Source organism: Cyprinus carpio, chromosome A23, assembly GCF_018340385.1.
Source record: "Cyprinus carpio isolate SPL01 chromosome A23, ASM1834038v1, whole genome shotgun sequence".
Lineage (NCBI taxonomy): Eukaryota > Metazoa > Chordata > Actinopteri > Cypriniformes > Cyprinidae > Cyprinus > Cyprinus carpio.
The window spans coordinates 17,510,483-17,528,821 of record NC_056594.1 but is presented as its reverse complement, the minus strand read 5'-3'; the positions used below and the strand labels follow the sequence as shown (position 1 = coordinate 17,528,821).

Sequence of the window (18,339 nt, the reverse complement as noted above, 5' to 3'; positions counted from 1 at the left end):
TGCTCCTCTTGTTAAAAATGCATCGGGCCCCTCACATGCTCGATTAAGCCGTCCCCTCCCTCTGTCTCTTGCTAAACTCTAATATTGTTACGCCGCATGTAAATAGCTAGCAGGGTAATTTGCCGTGCCAAGCAGGCACCCCTCTGCCACACACACACACTGAATAAAGACCCTGTGATCATTAGAGCCAAACAGTGTGCCTTAGTCACACTCACACACATGAGGGGCGCCAGGTGAGCACTTCATCGCGTCCAGCTTTAGATGAAGTGGCTGCGTTGCTAATGGGACAGTGCCATGCTAATGTAAGGCACACTGAGATAGCGAAAAACACACAGTCTGACTTAATAAACGAGAGCAGGAGAGGACAGGAGACACTGGAGCTCAAAACATCTGGAGCCTCTCCTGCCTGGAGCACAACCTGTTGTCTATCCGGAGAGAGGCGGAACAAGAAGAGGAAGAGGAGAGCGTGGGAGCCATGGGACAGACAGAGAGACTGGAAATAAGATCAAGAAAATGAAACGGTGATGGCAGGATCAGCATGGTTTGTGTAAATGCTCAATGACGTATGCATTAAAAAAAAACATTAAAAATTCAGTTAATCATAACACATCTTATACAATGAATATTTTCAATTAAATTTCTGAATTAAAATTAATTTAGCTGTTTTTTTTTGTGGGGCAAAAATGCCAAGGTGGAGTAATAAAGTCTGATTAAAAGGCTAAAATAAATGTATTTATTTAAATCTGCTGTTTAAAATTATAATAAAAAATAATATTTTTTTTTAAATGAATAAGAAATTAAGCAAATTTGTTAAGATTTATTTAAAACAGGATATTATTTTTATTTACATAACTTTGCCAAACTAATATTATTTTAATATCATTAAGATACTGTTATAGTTTTTATAATTTTTTTATTTTAATTTTCACTTTAAAGTGTTAGTTATTTAGTTGTGTTGTTTGTGTTTTTGTCCTATTTTATTATTATTATTATTATTAATAGATTTATTATTTTTATTATTATTATTAAATTAGAAAAGCTTTCCATGGCAACTATCTGAAATAAAAGAAGTTTAAGTTTTTATATTTTATTTTAATAAAGTTTTTTATTTTTTATGGTTTTAGTTTTTAATTAACTATAATAACTCTATAGCAAATCAAAGTTAATGTGGCACAACCAACATGTAATTGTGTCAAGAAAACCATAAAACAGTACATAACATTACAGTATGTCAAGGTCAGAAAGCCTTTTAAAAATATGATATAAATGACCATTTTATGACATGGCAAGGTTAGTTTGTGTTGTCAAATGTAACAATCCCAAGAAAATTTCATGATATGTGCTTTGTTAGAAAACTATTTTTTAAGAAAATTATTTTCTAGACTTTGTTTCAGATTGTAATTAATTCTAACTTGATGACAACAAACTATTAAAAAAAATTAAAAATAAACTTGACAATTAAAACCTGAAAAAGAAAATCTGAAAAATGTGTCAAACTTTAAGTTCATTAAGATGCTTACACTTTCTTATATATTTAAGTTAGGAAAAGGAATAATTACTTTTTGTTTTTACACTATTTGATATTTATGATAGCCATTCAATTTTCTGAATGGTCATAAAAGTAGAAAGCCAAAATGAAAACAGATCGCTAGGAACTTGCCACATGCATTTTAGACAAGCTTTTTAAATGTTTCCTCCTTTTCATCATTGCGGATATCTTTATTTGTCATTGATCCGAGAACACCGTGACGATGGATTTAAATGAAGGAATGTGAGCGAGAGAGCGAGTGAACTGCGGGAATATAACTCATGAGCAGTAAAGCTGGATGGCTGAAGTCAGGGATGCTCACGAGTCGTTAATGAAATGACATTAAAAGTCTGATCTCATCCCTGATCTCAGCAAAAAACTGCTAACGCCACAAAAAAAATAACATCCCTCTCTCACTCAGAAGCAGTAAACACACACACAACACAGTCCTGTAAAAAGACACTCGTCTTAGTTCGAAAGAAAGAACGACAGAGAGGAACAGGGAGAGAGTTCGACAGGAAACTGCCTTCTCTGTTTCCTGTGTGAGACTTACGATTGATGGACGCTGCAGTTGTAGAAGACAAAATCCACACTGGCAAACTTCTTCCCCGTCTCCCTGGATTTCAGATAGAGCTTCACCACCCGCTTGTCACCTGCCAGCAGACACACGGTGAGCTTCAGTGCTTTCTAACAAGCGGAAGGAGGCTTTTAAAGGAGTGCACGTGTCGCCTTACCCTGGTTGCGCGTGATGGGAGCGATCTCCCGTGCAGAGGGGGACAGGCAGTATATACGCCCCCCCATGATGTGTCCCTCCGTCTCAGTGTAGTCCTCAAATGAGCAGTTAATGCCCGCAGCCAGACTGGGGACATTCTGAGCCTGAAGAACCAGCTGTAGAACCGAAAACAGACCGGGAGACAGGAACAGATTTCAATTTCAGTGTGCTTTATTGGCATGACAAACACGGAACATTTGTACAAAAGACACCTGGACATTCATATCCAGATATTATGTAGATATTTTTAGCCGCATGGCATCTAAACCTCATTCCCGATGTATTTTAAGTGATCCAAATCACAATCTGATCACAATTAAAGAGCTGTTGTTCACAAACACTTGCCTGAACTTCAGACATGGTGACTGAAATATTTTTGGGCTGCACCGTGAGTCGGACGCACTGCTCCAGTCTGGAGGCGAAGCGCTGGGGCTCATCAGCTCTCTCACAGCGGTCCTTACGTGAACATCTAAACACAAATATTACTCAGCAGGACAGATAAAACCCATTATAATCAATTTCTAAGAATAATCAACCAGGGAGATCAAGCGCATACTTTATTAGTAGGTTGATTAGATTTGGAATAACACTGTGTGGTGTGATGAACAGAACTTCAGCAGTGTTCAAACAAAACACCAAAACAAAAACATCTGTTTACCTAAATTCTTGCTGCATTATATTAATAACAACAAAAAGTAATACATTAATGCATTAATAATTACTTAAAAAGTTCTTCATCAAGAACACTTCAGTACATAGTATGTGATTTTGAACGCTTTATCGTTTCTTTACTGGTCCAAAGTCCCACTAATTAATATATTAAACATGTTCTGTTTGGCTGTTCTTGTGTCTCCTAGCTAAGCATCTTTAGACAGACAAATTGTCGCTGGAAACTTGTTTCATAACATGGCAGTGTGTCCCCATTCATATAGCCATGTAAACATGTCTATGTGTTTGTGAGCAGCTGTGGGGTCAGGAGGTGCAGATACTCACACACTGTGCAGGACACACCAGCCACAGTGGGGATCACCAGAAGCCAGACACTCGCTACAGCTGCTGTACTGCTCGCAGCTCTCCACTGGCACCCGGCTCACCTACACACACACAAAATCTCACTAGTTTTTATTTCAATGTGTTTTTCTATTTGCAATTACAGTTAGAAAAATATAAGCAATATAACGCCAGAGACTGGAATCAGCTACAACAATCCTGTGAAATGTTTTGAAGTTGAGCTCATTTGACAGCATTTGTTACATAGTTATTTACCACAGAAAATCTATGATTCATTTCATCTCCCATTTAAAAAAAAAAAAAAAAAAAAATCCCTGATATCATACGTACATCACAGAGACGTCTATATGACGTCTGCAAGATATATTTTTAAGAGTGTTTGCTAATCTGCAAAGTTTAAAATCTATGGGATGTTTCCTATCAGATGTCAAATAGACGTTTAGAAAATATCTTTAAGATGTTTATGATTTAGAGTGTATGTAAAACTGACATCTTAAAGACGTCTATCAGATGTTTGTACACAGCAGATGCTTTCCAGATGGAGCTATCTTTAACAGACATCTTGCAGACATACGTGTGCTATCTGGGATTACATAAAGAAATGAACATAGCATTTACAATGGAAGCAAAAGGTGTCAGCATCAAGAGCAGCTGAGTTTTTGTTTGTGTATTTTTATTGTACATTTGCACATTTGGCAGACACTTTTATTCAAAGGGACTTCCACTGCATTCAAGGTATACATTTTATCATTCCCTGGTATTGAACGCACAGTTACAGCATTGCTAGCGCCATGCTCTACTTATTACAAACAAGACAGACAGATGGAAATATCTAATGATCAACCTGCCTGATGCTTACAGAGTGCTATGTTAAATCTAAGCACTGCAGTGCAAAACAGAGGGTGTCACGTTCACCATCACTGTCAGCAGTTCAACAAACACACAGTTACTCTTTCACATAGACACCTTGCATACTACATATTACAAATGTCCAACAGAGAGAACCGTTGCCTGAAACATGCTGAGAAATATTGCTAGCCACCGACACACTTCTACTTTTATATAGTTTTATTCAGCAATCATAATGTCTGACTGGAGACTCTGGAGACTCAACGGCTCTGTTCCAGAACCTAGACAGCTGCCTACCACACTCACACACATATATTTCAAGGCCGACAGAGTAGTGATGCAACAGTTTGACATACAGTATCAAATACAAAGTGTTGTGGTTTTTGGGGTTGGCCATAAAAGAAAGAGAGATCGCAGTTCTTCGTTTGGTTGGGGTGTGTTCGCCATCTGGAATATTTCAATTAAGCCGATTTTCCAATCGGACAGTTGAGCATTGTGTCCTACCTCTGCTCTTTGTTTAAACATCAGGGTTGGAGACTATTATACAGCAGCCATTCATACGAGAAAGAGAGAGAGAGAGCTCTCATCCCTCTCTATTTAAACGGCTGAAAGACAAACCATTCATCTCTCTACAAGAGGAGGAGGAGGAGAAGCAAGGGGTATATTAAATACAAATAACATCTGCAAACGAGGCACGAGGCATGTGGGTCACAATGGAAAATTATCTCAATCAGAGAGAGCAGGAGCAAGAGAGCGTAGCAACATTCACTCGTGGGTTTGAAAGGTTTCTGGACCACACATAAAAGTTAAGAGACACTCGTTTTAACAATAAAGTAAATAAAAAGAATCAAATATCTAAAATATCTAAAAATAAATAAAAAAATGTAATAATAATAAATAAATGAAAAATATAGAAACAAAAAAGGTTGAATTAAAAATAAATGTAACAAATATAATACAAACAATAAAAACTTAAAACTAAACATAAAATAAAATGCTTAACCAAATCTAAATTAAAAATATATTGAACTAAAAATATATAAAATATAACAAGATTTAAATTAGACTAATGCTAAAAATAATACTAAATAATAAAAAATACTAAATATAAAAAAGGTTAACTGAATATAATCCAAACACTACTAAAGTAAAAAACATCAAAATGATTATAAATAAAACAGTACAGAAAATAAAAAAGATTGAACTTTATATAACAAGGTTCAACTAAAATAAAACACATCATCTAAATTAACTCAATAAGTGTGCCACTGTTGATTGCTGACACACTTGCAGTTCTCAAAGCTTCATCCATGAGCCCTGTCAGAATTCAAACACTCAATATCTGAGAAGGCTTGTGCAGATGTAATCGAGGATGGTGTGTTTTCTTTATTCTGTGTGGGGTTTGGACAAACCCAGTGCATGTAATTGCGCCATCTGTGCAATTTGGGCCAAAAAACTGGTCATGCTCTAAAGGTGGCTGTGATGATCGATGGCTTATTTTTTTCCATCCCCAAAACACACACACCTCAGAGAGCAAGCGCACATTTTCCGTGAACACACATGGAAAAATGAATAGGTCATTCTCTTGCACACCCCCCCTCCCTAAAATGACACAGCCTAATTTAGAAAAAGCAAACTTTCTAGACTAGGAGGCCTTTTCTTTCTTTTAACGCCCCCCTTCTAAGCCCTCCCTGTTCATCTATCTTCCATTTGGCCACGCACAAAAGAAGAAATGGCAGATGAAACCATAGATCAAGGCCAGGAAGCCAGACACAGCCTAGAGGGAGACGATGGAAGAAAAAAAGAAAGAGAATGAGAGAAAGAGAGAGATTCCATGCAGCCAAAACCATTTGCAGGTCGTCTCTTGGTACACGGTGACAGTATTCGCTGCTCCAGAGCCACATTAAGCCCAGCTGCAGAAGTAAAGCTCTGCTCATATAGGTTCCATTTCTTAAAGAATGTCTCCAACACCAAACATAAATTATGTATTGCCATCAAACCAGTGAAAGCCCTGTGGGGTATATGTCCAAGGTTAACCTGAGTCAGGGTGATGGGGTCATCTTGAACATCGTTTCGATGATAAACGGCATCCTGGGACACAACATCTGTGGCCGTATAACTGACGGAACACACCTGTAACACCAGATCTGAACTTCCAGTTATTGTGTGAAGTCAATATAGTCTAAATATTCACACCTGTGGCTGCAAATCAACTGAAATTTAATAATATGCCAAGTTGGTCACCATTTGTCGGCAGGTCTTTATTTGTTTCATTTCTCTTTAATTGTATTGTCTGCTTACATTTTTATTTGTTTTTATTTTTTGTTCTTGCCATTCACCAGAAAGAAAAATGACTGTGAATTCTTATTTTGTTGCTAACATAAACCTTGTGTACATTTATTGTATAGAACTACTGAAGGGGAAGGGTGTTCTCTATATATTACGCTGTAAGTGTCGATGCTTAATGTAATAGCATGCACAATAGCACTGCCTAGATCATTTCCATGAACAGACTAACCTTGCTTAGCTATTGCATTGGGGGTATTGTACATGTTTTCTTTAAGAAAATTTAAATAAGTAACTGAAATATAATAATATGCAAAGTTACTGTTGCTTGGCAACTGTAAACATTATATATTTCATGGACAGATATTTTATAAAACAATGAGCTAAATTGAGGCTCTAAGTTAAAGTCAATTTACCAGAGGATTTCTGCTTTGAAACATGCTTAAGACAAACCTTACCAAGGTAAAATCATGGTAATGCACATCCTTTTGTGGCTTCTTGCGGTTTTTCACTCCTAAAATTGGCATGTCATGTATTTTTGAAGTTTTTTTATGATAAAACTTATATATATATCAATATATATATACATGTAATGTAATCAGGTGGAAACCTTTTTTTTTTTTTTTCAGGATTTTTTTATGAATAAAATGTTTGAAAAACAATTTAGAATTTAAAATTCAAATCTTTTGTGAAATTCTAAATGTAATTACTGTCAAATTGATTTCAAAACCTTTACATATCAAGCAAAAAATATAAATTTCCGAGAGAATAAAAATAAAAAAAGGAAATGTTTCAAAGTCAAAACAGACTTAAAAATATAATCATGAAATCCTTTTCAGTGAATAGGATTTATGTTTGTGCTGCTATAAGTTTTCATTTGAAACATTATATTTTAAAGTATGAACCATTATATAGATGGCTTTCCTATAATTTTTTTTACATTTATTTATTTATTTTTATTTAATGAGCCATGGCCTAGCAATTAGCTGGTACTGAAAACACAGGAGGTTTATTAAAGAAACTGGGACATGTGGGTTCGCATCTGGCCATTTTCTCTCTCTCTCTCTCTGATGATTTCCTCTTCTCTTTTTACTGTTTTCATTAATAACGTGGCAAAAGACCATCAAAAGCATTGTTTTATTACATCAGACATACTTTCCAAGGCACTGACTCGACAGTATAATCAACAGTATGTCTAATTAGCACTGTGTGCTGACAGTCAGACTCCGCCCCCTCTGATGGAACCATATGTCACTGCCGCTAAAGACCTGCCATCATATTTGTCACTGACTTAGACACAGATATAATCTACAGCTCATATTTTAAGATTTTGGTTACATACTTAAATTACTCTATAATTAGTTTTAAATTGCAGCTTTTGCCGAGTTATATAAAGCAACGGCTTGTTAATGTGATAAACAAATACTAAAACATAATAAATGTTTGGTATTTCGGTCCTGTCTTAACCATCTCTTTATTTCACCTTCAATAAATGTTCAAATTCAGAATTCCTCCCGTGTTTCTTGCAGGGCAAATATGCGAGAAGAAACGGCCTTCATGGTGCAGTGTGTTATTGAACGCAAACGCTCACTGCTACATGTCGGTAGAGTCTCCAGCTACGAGCTCAATAAAAATCCTGCTTTATCAATACCAACACACATTCAAGGATTTGTGTGTATGTCTGTAATGTGCATGGTTTATGGATATCACCATGGCAACATCTGGGCTCTAGAATGGCTCACTTGGTCACTATGTCACGTCTGGACGATTTCCTCAGTAAGATTATAGTGAGAAGGAAAAAAGAACAAATGAAGTGTTGTAAAATGACAGAATGGGAAGAAAAGGCTATCAGAGAAGACCAACTAGAAAAAGAATGAAAATTATGAGTGTATGAAAGCCATAAATGGCTTATATATAAAGAGGTGAACTTTCATTTGGTTTTAATTGCTCCAAGTGTCTTCCCCTGTGTAGTTGTTTACACTACCAGTCAAAATTGTAGCACACATACACCTTCATTGTGTTACTATTTTTCACAATTTAAATGTCTTAACACTATGAAACACATACAATAAATTAAATTAAAAGGGCACAGGTTTTTATGATTGGCCCACTACTTCCCCAGGCCAATGAGAAAATGAATAATTAAATAAATATTCAATATATAATCTAGAATATAATTGGAAATATTTGTAAAAAATTATAATAAAAGTAATAAAACTATATTTAAAAATGTATAATGATATATAATGGTATATAATGGTGATTTTGAACTTGATGAAATCCAGATACAACCAGCTTATACTGATTTAAGGAGGGCTTTTCATCAGGCTTATAAAGTTTATACAAATTATTATGTTGAAAGTTTGGGTTTTAATGACAAAAGGAAGTATTCAAAATCATTTAACTTAAAATCTGCAAATAAGTGGAAAAATATGTTCAAATACTTAAATTTAATATCATCAAAATCTTTTTTTCACAAAATCTGAAATTTTCTGTGGCTATTTGGATGCAGGAAAAGTAGAAAACATTTGGCTCATGTTTGAATTTTATTCTGTCATTTATATATACTTTTATTTATGCATTATTTACTATTATATTTATAGTTTTATATGGCTCAAGGGTTTTATATACATCACAATATAATATAATAATTTTGTAGTCTGATATATATTGTGTGATATATATATGTACATATATGTATATATATATATATACTGTATATAAAGTGATGACATGCATTAATTTCGTTAAAAAAAAAAATTTTTTTTTTTAAATTTTTTTTTAATTTTCTACATTCCGTAACATATATAGATATATATATATATATATATATTAAGCAATTCATGTCATCCCAATTTATACCAGTCTATAAAATTAATTTCAAGCATTTAAGCATAAACTTTCAGATTTAAATGTTATTAAACAAATTCAGTCAAGTGTGTCCGAACTTGTGATGGAAAGCATATACATACACACTACCTCGACACACACACACAGATGCAGTGAACTGAAGAGCTGGCAGTTTCTCCTTCCGTCTTGTCATGTTGCCTATATTAAGACGTCCGCCACCCAAATCAGATTACAGCCAGATGATACTTCCTCTCAGCTCTCTGATAGAGCAGTACAGAAGAACACTGACCTTCAGAGAGTGAGAGAGATGTGTAGAGTTTCCTCACTGTACTGTGTTACACAGAGGCCACGAGGTGCAGCTATGTAAGGAAACAATACAAGCACTGTCGCTATGATCAAACGCTTCTAATATGCATATACAAATATACACACATGCTTTCAAACGCTCCCACAGCAGACACACACTGGGCATTATACTTGATGATGGAGCCAAGTGCCGCTGTTGGAAGTTGGGTGAATGAATCAATCTCATGGAAACAAATCGCATTTCATACCAAAATGTGCATTAAAAAAAAATAATTAAATATAATCTAAAATATATTTTAAATATATTAAACCATATTTTAAACTATTTTAAAATGTAAATATATAATGATAATTATAATATAATAATGCGTATATATATTTTTCTATCTATCTATCTATCTATTTAGAGTATATATTCGTATACTGTATATTGTAGTAATTAATTATAGTATATATTCTTCCGAATTACAGTTATAAAAATTAGAATTTAAGATGAAGAGATATTTAAGGGCAAATGCACTTCATCATAAAAACAATGTCACACATTGAACAAATAAATTAAACCAATTCATTTTCTTGAAGCCAAATATAATTTCATATTTTTTTCCTTTCAATTTTATGTGAAATATGAGCCAGACACATACTTGACAGGTTTCATGAGTCACCTAAAAAACATAAACAATATCTCCCAAAACTACATGAGCAATATACTAAACTGACAAATCCATTAATGGAATTTTTTTTTTTAGAAATTCCTCCCAGCCTCAAATAAACGTTGTAAACTTTATCGTCTATAAGGCATTGAGCACTATTTAAATCAAGCTAACGCTAATCGAAGTTTCTTCTCGCTTAGTACGGGACAGCTTTATGTCTTCCCGCGGACCCCAGAGCGTCAGAGAGATGCCGGGCTATCAGCAACTTTTAATTAAGTGGATGTGAATATCGGAAATGGAAAATTGTTCTGTCAACCCAACGAAATGATGTTTTTGATGTTTGAGGCACAACACGCGCCTCCACCTGCCGTTTCTATTATCCAATGTAGAGATACAAATGGAGGAAAAAAAAAAACATAAGAAGCAAAGGGGAAGATGGACGTGGATGACATACAATGCTTCTTCCCTAAGATCAGCAAGAAACAGCAATATCATTAGGGTCCTGGTCTGTTCTCTAACGTGGTGTGATATCTCTGTAAGCCTGAGGTACGGAAGCCAACATATTAAAATGTGGGCCGGATTACGGTGTGATTGTGTTTATGGATTGTCTTGAAAATTTCTGCTTGCTAGATTCAATGGGGAACAATAACATCTCTGTCTTTTGTGAGAGAACGGCGGTCGTCGGCCGTCCACCTCCTCAAACATAATAAAACCTGGAGAAAAAATGTGTGACTCAGGCTAGAGAGATGGCGACGGAGGCTTGTTAGCCGGTGCTGTTGACAAGAGAGATGGCGAGATGCCTCAGATTACGATAAACAGGGAAAGAAGTGAATGTGGGGAGAGAAAAATTAATGAAAGATGGCTTCAAGGAAGCCGGAGTTATCCAATCATAATCTATCTCCCACGACCGCTGTCAGTTCTCAAAGAGTCCGCAATATCTCAGCAAGACGGAGCGAGAGGGAGAAAGAGGACCCGCTCTTTGAAAGAAAATGACCCTTGGGGCACCTCTCCCATTGACTCCTTCCTCCATAGGAGGAGGACCACTTAAAAGAGAGGGGAGAAAGAAAAGAAAAAAGATAGATGAAGGAAAGAAGACAGAACAAATTGCTTCAAACCAATTAATTTCCACTTCTCTCTTTCGCTCGGTCCTCTGGGTCTTGGTGTGCAGTGGCTACAGACAGAGAGAGAGCAGCCTGTGAAACTCATTCAGCTCATCCTGTACGTTCAAACTCACCCCAACACCCGCAGAACCAACCGTTGCAGGGGGACACAATAAACCAGCATGCATTTCAACACATTTGCACTTTAAGATGGCAATTAAAATAGCAATTGTGATACATTTTACTTGCATAATGTAAAGCATGTCTGGGTGACAACTAGAGGGTGACACGGGAGCGGATTTTCAAACCTCTCCCATTCCACTACCACAAAAAAAAAAAAAAAAAAAAAAAAAAAAAAAAAAAAAAAAACAGAAAGATTACAACATCACACCTAAACTCCACACCAACTGATCTACATAGATGAATAGATACCTCAAATCATGTATTTTGTTGAGGAGAGGCGTGCTACTGCTTTCTAAGCAATGAAAATAATACATTTCATTAAAGGATGACAAAACAAATTTCATAAACTTACACTGTAAATATAGTTTGGTCTATTTCAGAGCAGAATACCACAGATATCTTCTGTGTACTATTATAGTATGCATTAATGTTTTTTAAAAAGCTTTAATTTTTATATATTCAGTTGTCATTGTATTTATTATCTTATTTCATATAGCTTTAATTTATTTTTATTTCAGTTTTAGTTTTTGGTAATTTTAGTACTTCACTTTATTTTATGTCAGTTAGTTGCCAATGCAAAATTTCTAACTTTCATTTGAGATCTAATATCATTTTTCATCTAATATTATTATTTTTTTTAAGCTTAATTTAAATTACCCCAAAACAGTTTTTAATTGTTTTAGTTAATAATAACAACACTGTTAGCAACATGGTAAATGCCATTCAGAAAGCCTTTGCAAGTGCATAGAAATGTCTAGCATCCCCAAACACTGGTTACATCAGCAGAAAGTGACTAACATGCACTGTGCATAAACAGACCAGGCCCAGGTGGATGCTGCACACCGGTGGTGGATGAGGAGATACCCCCTCACAATGTAGAGCGCTTTTGTTTATTATGTCTGGGTGACAACTAGTTCTTTGAGTTATTAATTATAATTATTATTAAGAAAGTAAAAAAAGAAATCAAAGCCTTTCTGTCTGCTTTCCTTCCATGCATGGTTATGATCTGACCTTCAGGGTTTTCCATTCTCAGCCGCACGCTGACCACAGCAACACTGCTCTCATCTCCATTACAATGCCTCTCAACCTCCAGAGAAACGGTTCATCACTCTGTGTGGCCATCGCTAGTGCTATGTACACAACTTCCTGTGAGAGAAGCACTTCCTCCCCCTCGTTTGTATAATAGTTCAAACATTCTTCCTCCATAAAACCTTCTTTCCAAACAAAGCCATTTACAGCTGCACTTAAATCAATATCAGTCTGAGCGCAGAGCGAATACACACGGCTCCATTTAAAGGACGTTAGCTTAACACTCCTCGCACTAAGTTAATGTGTTGAAGGGTTATGAAGCCCGCCCTCTCAATATGCAATCTATATGCTGCCCGTATCAGAGGCACTCATACAGAAACCTTCTATACCAATTACAGAACATTTTCCATCTGAAGACGTGGATACATTAAAAACAATTATCGCCGAGCGTTGATGGATCGCAGTGTTGGTTTAGCTAAAATGTTTTTGTATGTCTAGGTAGGTATGTGTGTGTGTGTGTGTGTGTGTGTGTGTGTGTGTGTGTGTGTTTGTTAGTGTGTGTGAACTGGGAACCATTACAGTACATAAAATCAAAGTAGAGACAAAATCATCTAACATCGTCAGTATAGCTCCTTCGTTCTAAGTCTAAATCTCTCCTACAAAATGGTAGCTGTACTCCACGGTAAATGACAATGGATCTTATATCTAAGAGTCTGACTGAGGTTAAAGGTCAGAGGTTTGGCTTAGTTTGTAAATTACAGAGTGATTCAAGGTCAGCCCCCATATGACTGGACGTTTTCTCCTTGTCTGTTTATTTATGCCGTACATTTGAACTCTTCAGTGTCTAAAGAAATCTTGTTCACCAAAGATCAATTATTGGGAAATGAATATTGAGTAACACTTGTGAATGAAGCCTGTATACATAATGTATTGTAAATGTATTCTTAATGCATCCTTAGAATAAGTTGCATGTTCTTGTAAATAACTGAAAGCAGTTATAATACATTGTCATACTTACATATTCATGAGGCCATCTTTAAAGAGCATAAAAATCCATTCATAATGCATCAAACTCTTTTAAGTTGTAGCCATGAATAGGTAAGTATTATAATGTATTTTAACTGTAGCTTCAATTATTTATGACAAAATATGATTATAACAAATTATAGGGTGAATCTCACAAAAACATCCCAATATACATACATACATATACATATATACTGTATATGTGTGTATATATATATATATATATATATATATATATATATATATAATATATATATATATATATATATATACTATATATATATATGTATGTATATATGTATATATATGTATATATATATATATGTTATATTATATATATATATATATATATATATATAATATATATATACTATATATACATAAGGTGTTTGCACTGTGACATGAATGCAGAGTTATGTAATCTAATGCAAACAGTTCATTTATGTTTGAGTTTGTTTTTAATTTTCGTTAAATTCTCAATGTCATACAGCAAGGAATATTGTCCAGTCTGATGTAATGATGATTTTTTTTTACACTGAAATAATTATAAAGGAACTACAAATACTACCCATAATATACAAATAAACAAATAAATATCTATATATATATATATATATATATAATATAGTCTATATCTATTTTTATATATGTTTATATAGGCTTATTATATATATATATATTACAGTATATTATAGTTTTTTTTGTATTACAGTAACAGGATATTTATTGCATGGTAATGAGAATAAGGCATTTTTTTCTCTACAGTAATGAATTTTTGATAATGATAATGATAATTATAAATAAATGTGCTTAATTTTTTTTTTAAGTTATTGATTTTTTGTTATTGTTATTGTTATTTTTAATTAATGTGCTTAATTTCAGGAGAACATGAAAGCTTTATATGTGGTTATTTTTTTTTTTTAATTATAATTGTTATTTTAAAAATATGTGTTTTTTTTTTCTATTTTAATATCAGTGTTTTAAATATAATTTTTGGGGTGAAAACTGATTCAAACATGTTTATGACAGGCTTTCAGAGATACATCAAGACATTTAAGAATAGCTTTATAATGCATTCAACAATCTTTATAATGCACAACATAATATCATAGCACAGTGCACAATCACTGTGAGGGTGATTACGTTCTTCTCCTGTCTGGTTTACTGTGAGTGTGTTTGGGTTCTTGTGCTGTATGTATTTTACTGTTGATATAATTTTAGTGTCTTTTTTTTGAGTATGGCTGTTGGTTGCAGTTCTTTGATTTTTTTTGATGTTGGGCTAGTGGAGAGTGAATGGGGTTATGGTGATGAAGGAAATGCCCTTTAATGAGAGGAAGACAGGAAGCACTCCAATCAGCCCTTAGTGAGGAGAACATGAAAGCACGAAGAAAAAAGCGAGAGGGAAAACAAAGGAAGCAGCTGAGAAAGTCTCGAGACCTCCCTCCAGGATGGACCCGAAAAAGCAGGTGATCCGCACTCACCCGAGCTTCTTCAGTCTGCTGCCATCAGAGAGACTGCGGAGTCTCCAGGCCCTCAGAGAGACTGAGGACAGCTTCTCCTCAGGCTGTCAGGAAGCTGAACCTCGCTTCCGAACTTACCCCCCGGGGATGGTGGGGGTGCTCACTACCTCATTCACCATGGATCTGACATCATTCTACCTCCTCACGGGGGTTTTGGACGACTTTCTTTTCCATCAGCAAAAGATCAGAGAAGCCCTTCCTCAACCTTATTTTTATTTTCTCTGATAAGTGGTGAATTACATTTTATAGGCGCCGCCGCTTGTGTGTACTGTGTGTGGAAAACCGGGGGTGAAGAGGAATTTTTCGATTCTCTAGTGGGAAGGGGGCTGACACAGTGTCGAATATCACATGCAGACAATCAGGAGACGTTCCGGGGCTCTCTCTTTCACACATGCTCACACACACACAGTCTAATTCAACATGTGAATCTGTGCAGAATAAAGAAACAGCACAGTGAATAATACACATCATGAACAGCTTTTTCTTTGTAATAATAGAGCAGCATTTTCAATATTCATACACTCACAAAAGTGAAGTCCAACCCAGCTATTGTATACACTATCAGTCAAAAGTTGGTGTTACTCATCATCTTAAAAATCTTTTAATAAAGACATTTTAAAATGTTTGAAATTAGTTTGAAAATAAATATATAGTAGATTGTGCCTACATATAGATTTATTTACATATTAAATTTAACTTCTTTACAAAAAAGGCTGTGAAAATAGGTTTCATTTTCTTTAGACAAAATATATGCTAATTAAAATGTTTTGTTTTATTTTGTTTTATATTTTGTTTAAAAGTAAAATATAATATAATCTACTGTAATAACATAATAAATTAAATATAAATAAAATTATATTTTTATAACCGCTATTTCTTCCCATTTTTTTTTTTATCTTATTTTAAAATAAACTTAAAACTTATAAAATGAAAATGATAAGTTGGACCAGATGACTAAGAAAAGGCCACCAAAAGTGCCCTTGTAAACATTTCTGTTATTTTAAACAGTACTGAGTGGTACTGGCAACTCCCAAAGTCATGGGTTCGATTCCTAGGGAATCCATGAATTGATAAAATGTAAACCTTAAAATGCAACATAATCCACTTTTAATAAAAGCATCCGCCAAATGCATAAAAGTAAAAATCATTCTTGCCATTTCAACCGAATGTTTGGAAAAAGTGTCTCTTCACTTGAACTTTCATTCGGTGTATGTGTACCTTCCTCTCTAGTTGCCGTCTTTGGGGACTCGAGATGTGTGACCAAACCACACTGTTTGTCCGTTGGGCTAGCCAAATAAAACCTGTCGACCATCAATGTCAAACAGCACACTCCCTTAAGTCTTACCTCTTCATCTGTGAGGGTGTAGATGTATTGATGGTCAGGGCTGAACAGCATGTCCCTTAAAATTGGGTTCCCTTCGCTCACCACCACGTTCTCATACAGCACTGCAGGCTGGGTAATGGAGTTCACCAAGATCTGAAAGAAACAGAGAAGACACATTAAATACACATCAAACATTGTTTGGATTGCCTGTGATCTGATTGGCTGATCGCTTTGTGCAGCATTCTGGCATTCAAAAGGTAGAAAAATGGGTTTATAATGAAAACCGTCAAAAGATTTTTGGTTTGGTGTCCCTCTAAGCTACATAATACAGCCATTTAACTCTGCGGCCTTCACATTGACACTTAAAGGGGAGTAACTCTGGCCTCGACCGATGCTAAACTAATGGATCTTGGTCAATAATAACCGCAGCCTCTCTTTCTGCTTCCTTCCTCTGTTTGGCCCACCCTAGCATCACCCAGAGTCATACCTCCTTTAAGACCCCCTCCCCAACCCTACTGATGCAGGGTCAGAGCGTGACCCCCACATCCCGTGGAGTTTCAGAGCCTAATGATGTGCTCAGCTCTGGTGCCGTGTCCCGCTGATTAATGACCGTCCCCTTCGCCGAGCGCCATGGGAGCGCATTACCTGGGCCCTCTGACACCACCCCATCGCTAATGAAGAGAGCGCCTGCAGCACCGGTGTACACTAGAGCACTGGACGACCCACTTACAAAAACACGAAAGCCGCTAAAGCAGTTCGGTTTCACTCATAAAGGTCCAGATCACAGAGCGAAAGAGTTGCAGGAAGTTTTCAGCCGCCCACACCTGGGAGTCGACAGTGTGGCCTATTTGGGTCAAACCCAGCAGCCGGATCAAGAGAACTAAAATTACACCTACAAACATCTGAAAATAGAGCCAACTTAATCAGCAGTTCTGTTCTTTAACTAAAACCTAAAGTTGCGTGACGTAACCACATGTAAAATGCCATATTTATAGAACAACATTTTAGATGGGTCATGGACAGAATTAGCAGACTGGCATTTTCTGTAATGGTTTTAAATCTGCAGACTTATTTTAAATACTTATTGGTTGTTGAATATTTAGCATAATTAATAAAACAAAATATTTATTTAACTAAAACACAAATAGCGAAAAGGATGTTAAATAGGGAATAAGTCTACTCATGACAACTATTATGATTTTTTTTTTTAATTATAATAATCATTCTAATAACTGAGATATTTCAAATGTTTTACATTTCTATAGCTCCATTTCCATTACCCGCATTTCCATTACCGTTCAAATTATTGAATTTAACCTCTTTTTTTTGGATTATATTTCCATTTTTAATTTCCAGGTTGAACTTCAGGCATGGAAATTTTACAAAATTTGTCAATGATTTTGGAAGCTTAACAAAGCAGTGTGGGAGTTGGAGTCTGTTGTCCGTCTCCGCCTCCATCACTTCATTGAGCATTACTTCCACAGGACGCAGTTCATTATGAAGTAGTGGCAGATAACAGCTCAAGGACAGCATAACCTCTCCCTCAGCGAAACCTTCTAGAACTCTTGCCAAGTAAAGCTGAAGTTCCTGCAGTGGGACGCGAGCTGGAAGACAGAGAGAAAGGATCTTCCCTTGTCTCTGTGCAGGAGAACACACGAGAGGAGGGAGATGCTTTAGCCGCATGGAGCAGGAATACTAACCTAAAAAATACTGCCCACTGCTATGCTTTGGTTTATTGCTATTTTTGGACCTGCTTAACAATGTTAGAGTTGCATGACAATGCAACTAACAAACTCCTCTGCAAGTTTCCCCACCATATGAAACTGATTAAATGGGCTAAACATATATAATTGTTCTTCAAGGTTGAGCAAGAGTTGCCATCTGCATTTCTCTTCTCTCTTT

At 35.6% G+C, this 18,339-nt stretch overlaps 1 protein-coding gene across 3 annotated transcripts in view; it reads right to left on the bottom strand.

Annotated features, from left to right (window-relative positions):
• Window positions 1-18,339, bottom strand: part of LOC109073535 (plexin-A1-like) — a 195,536-nt gene that overhangs the window by 83,667 nt on the left and 93,530 nt on the right. For all 3 annotated transcript variants that reach the window (XM_042713505.1, XM_042713507.1, XM_042713506.1), the window contains exons 4-8: window positions 16,459-16,590; window positions 3,294-3,394; window positions 2,646-2,769; window positions 2,263-2,416; window positions 2,082-2,181 (exon numbers count right to left, since the gene is read on the bottom strand). In XM_042713505.1, the coding sequence (XP_042569439.1) occupies window positions 2,082-2,181; window positions 2,263-2,416; window positions 2,646-2,769; window positions 3,294-3,394; window positions 16,459-16,590 (611 nt within the window). The remainder of the gene's footprint in view (window positions 1-2,081; window positions 2,182-2,262; window positions 2,417-2,645; window positions 2,770-3,293; window positions 3,395-16,458; window positions 16,591-18,339) is intronic.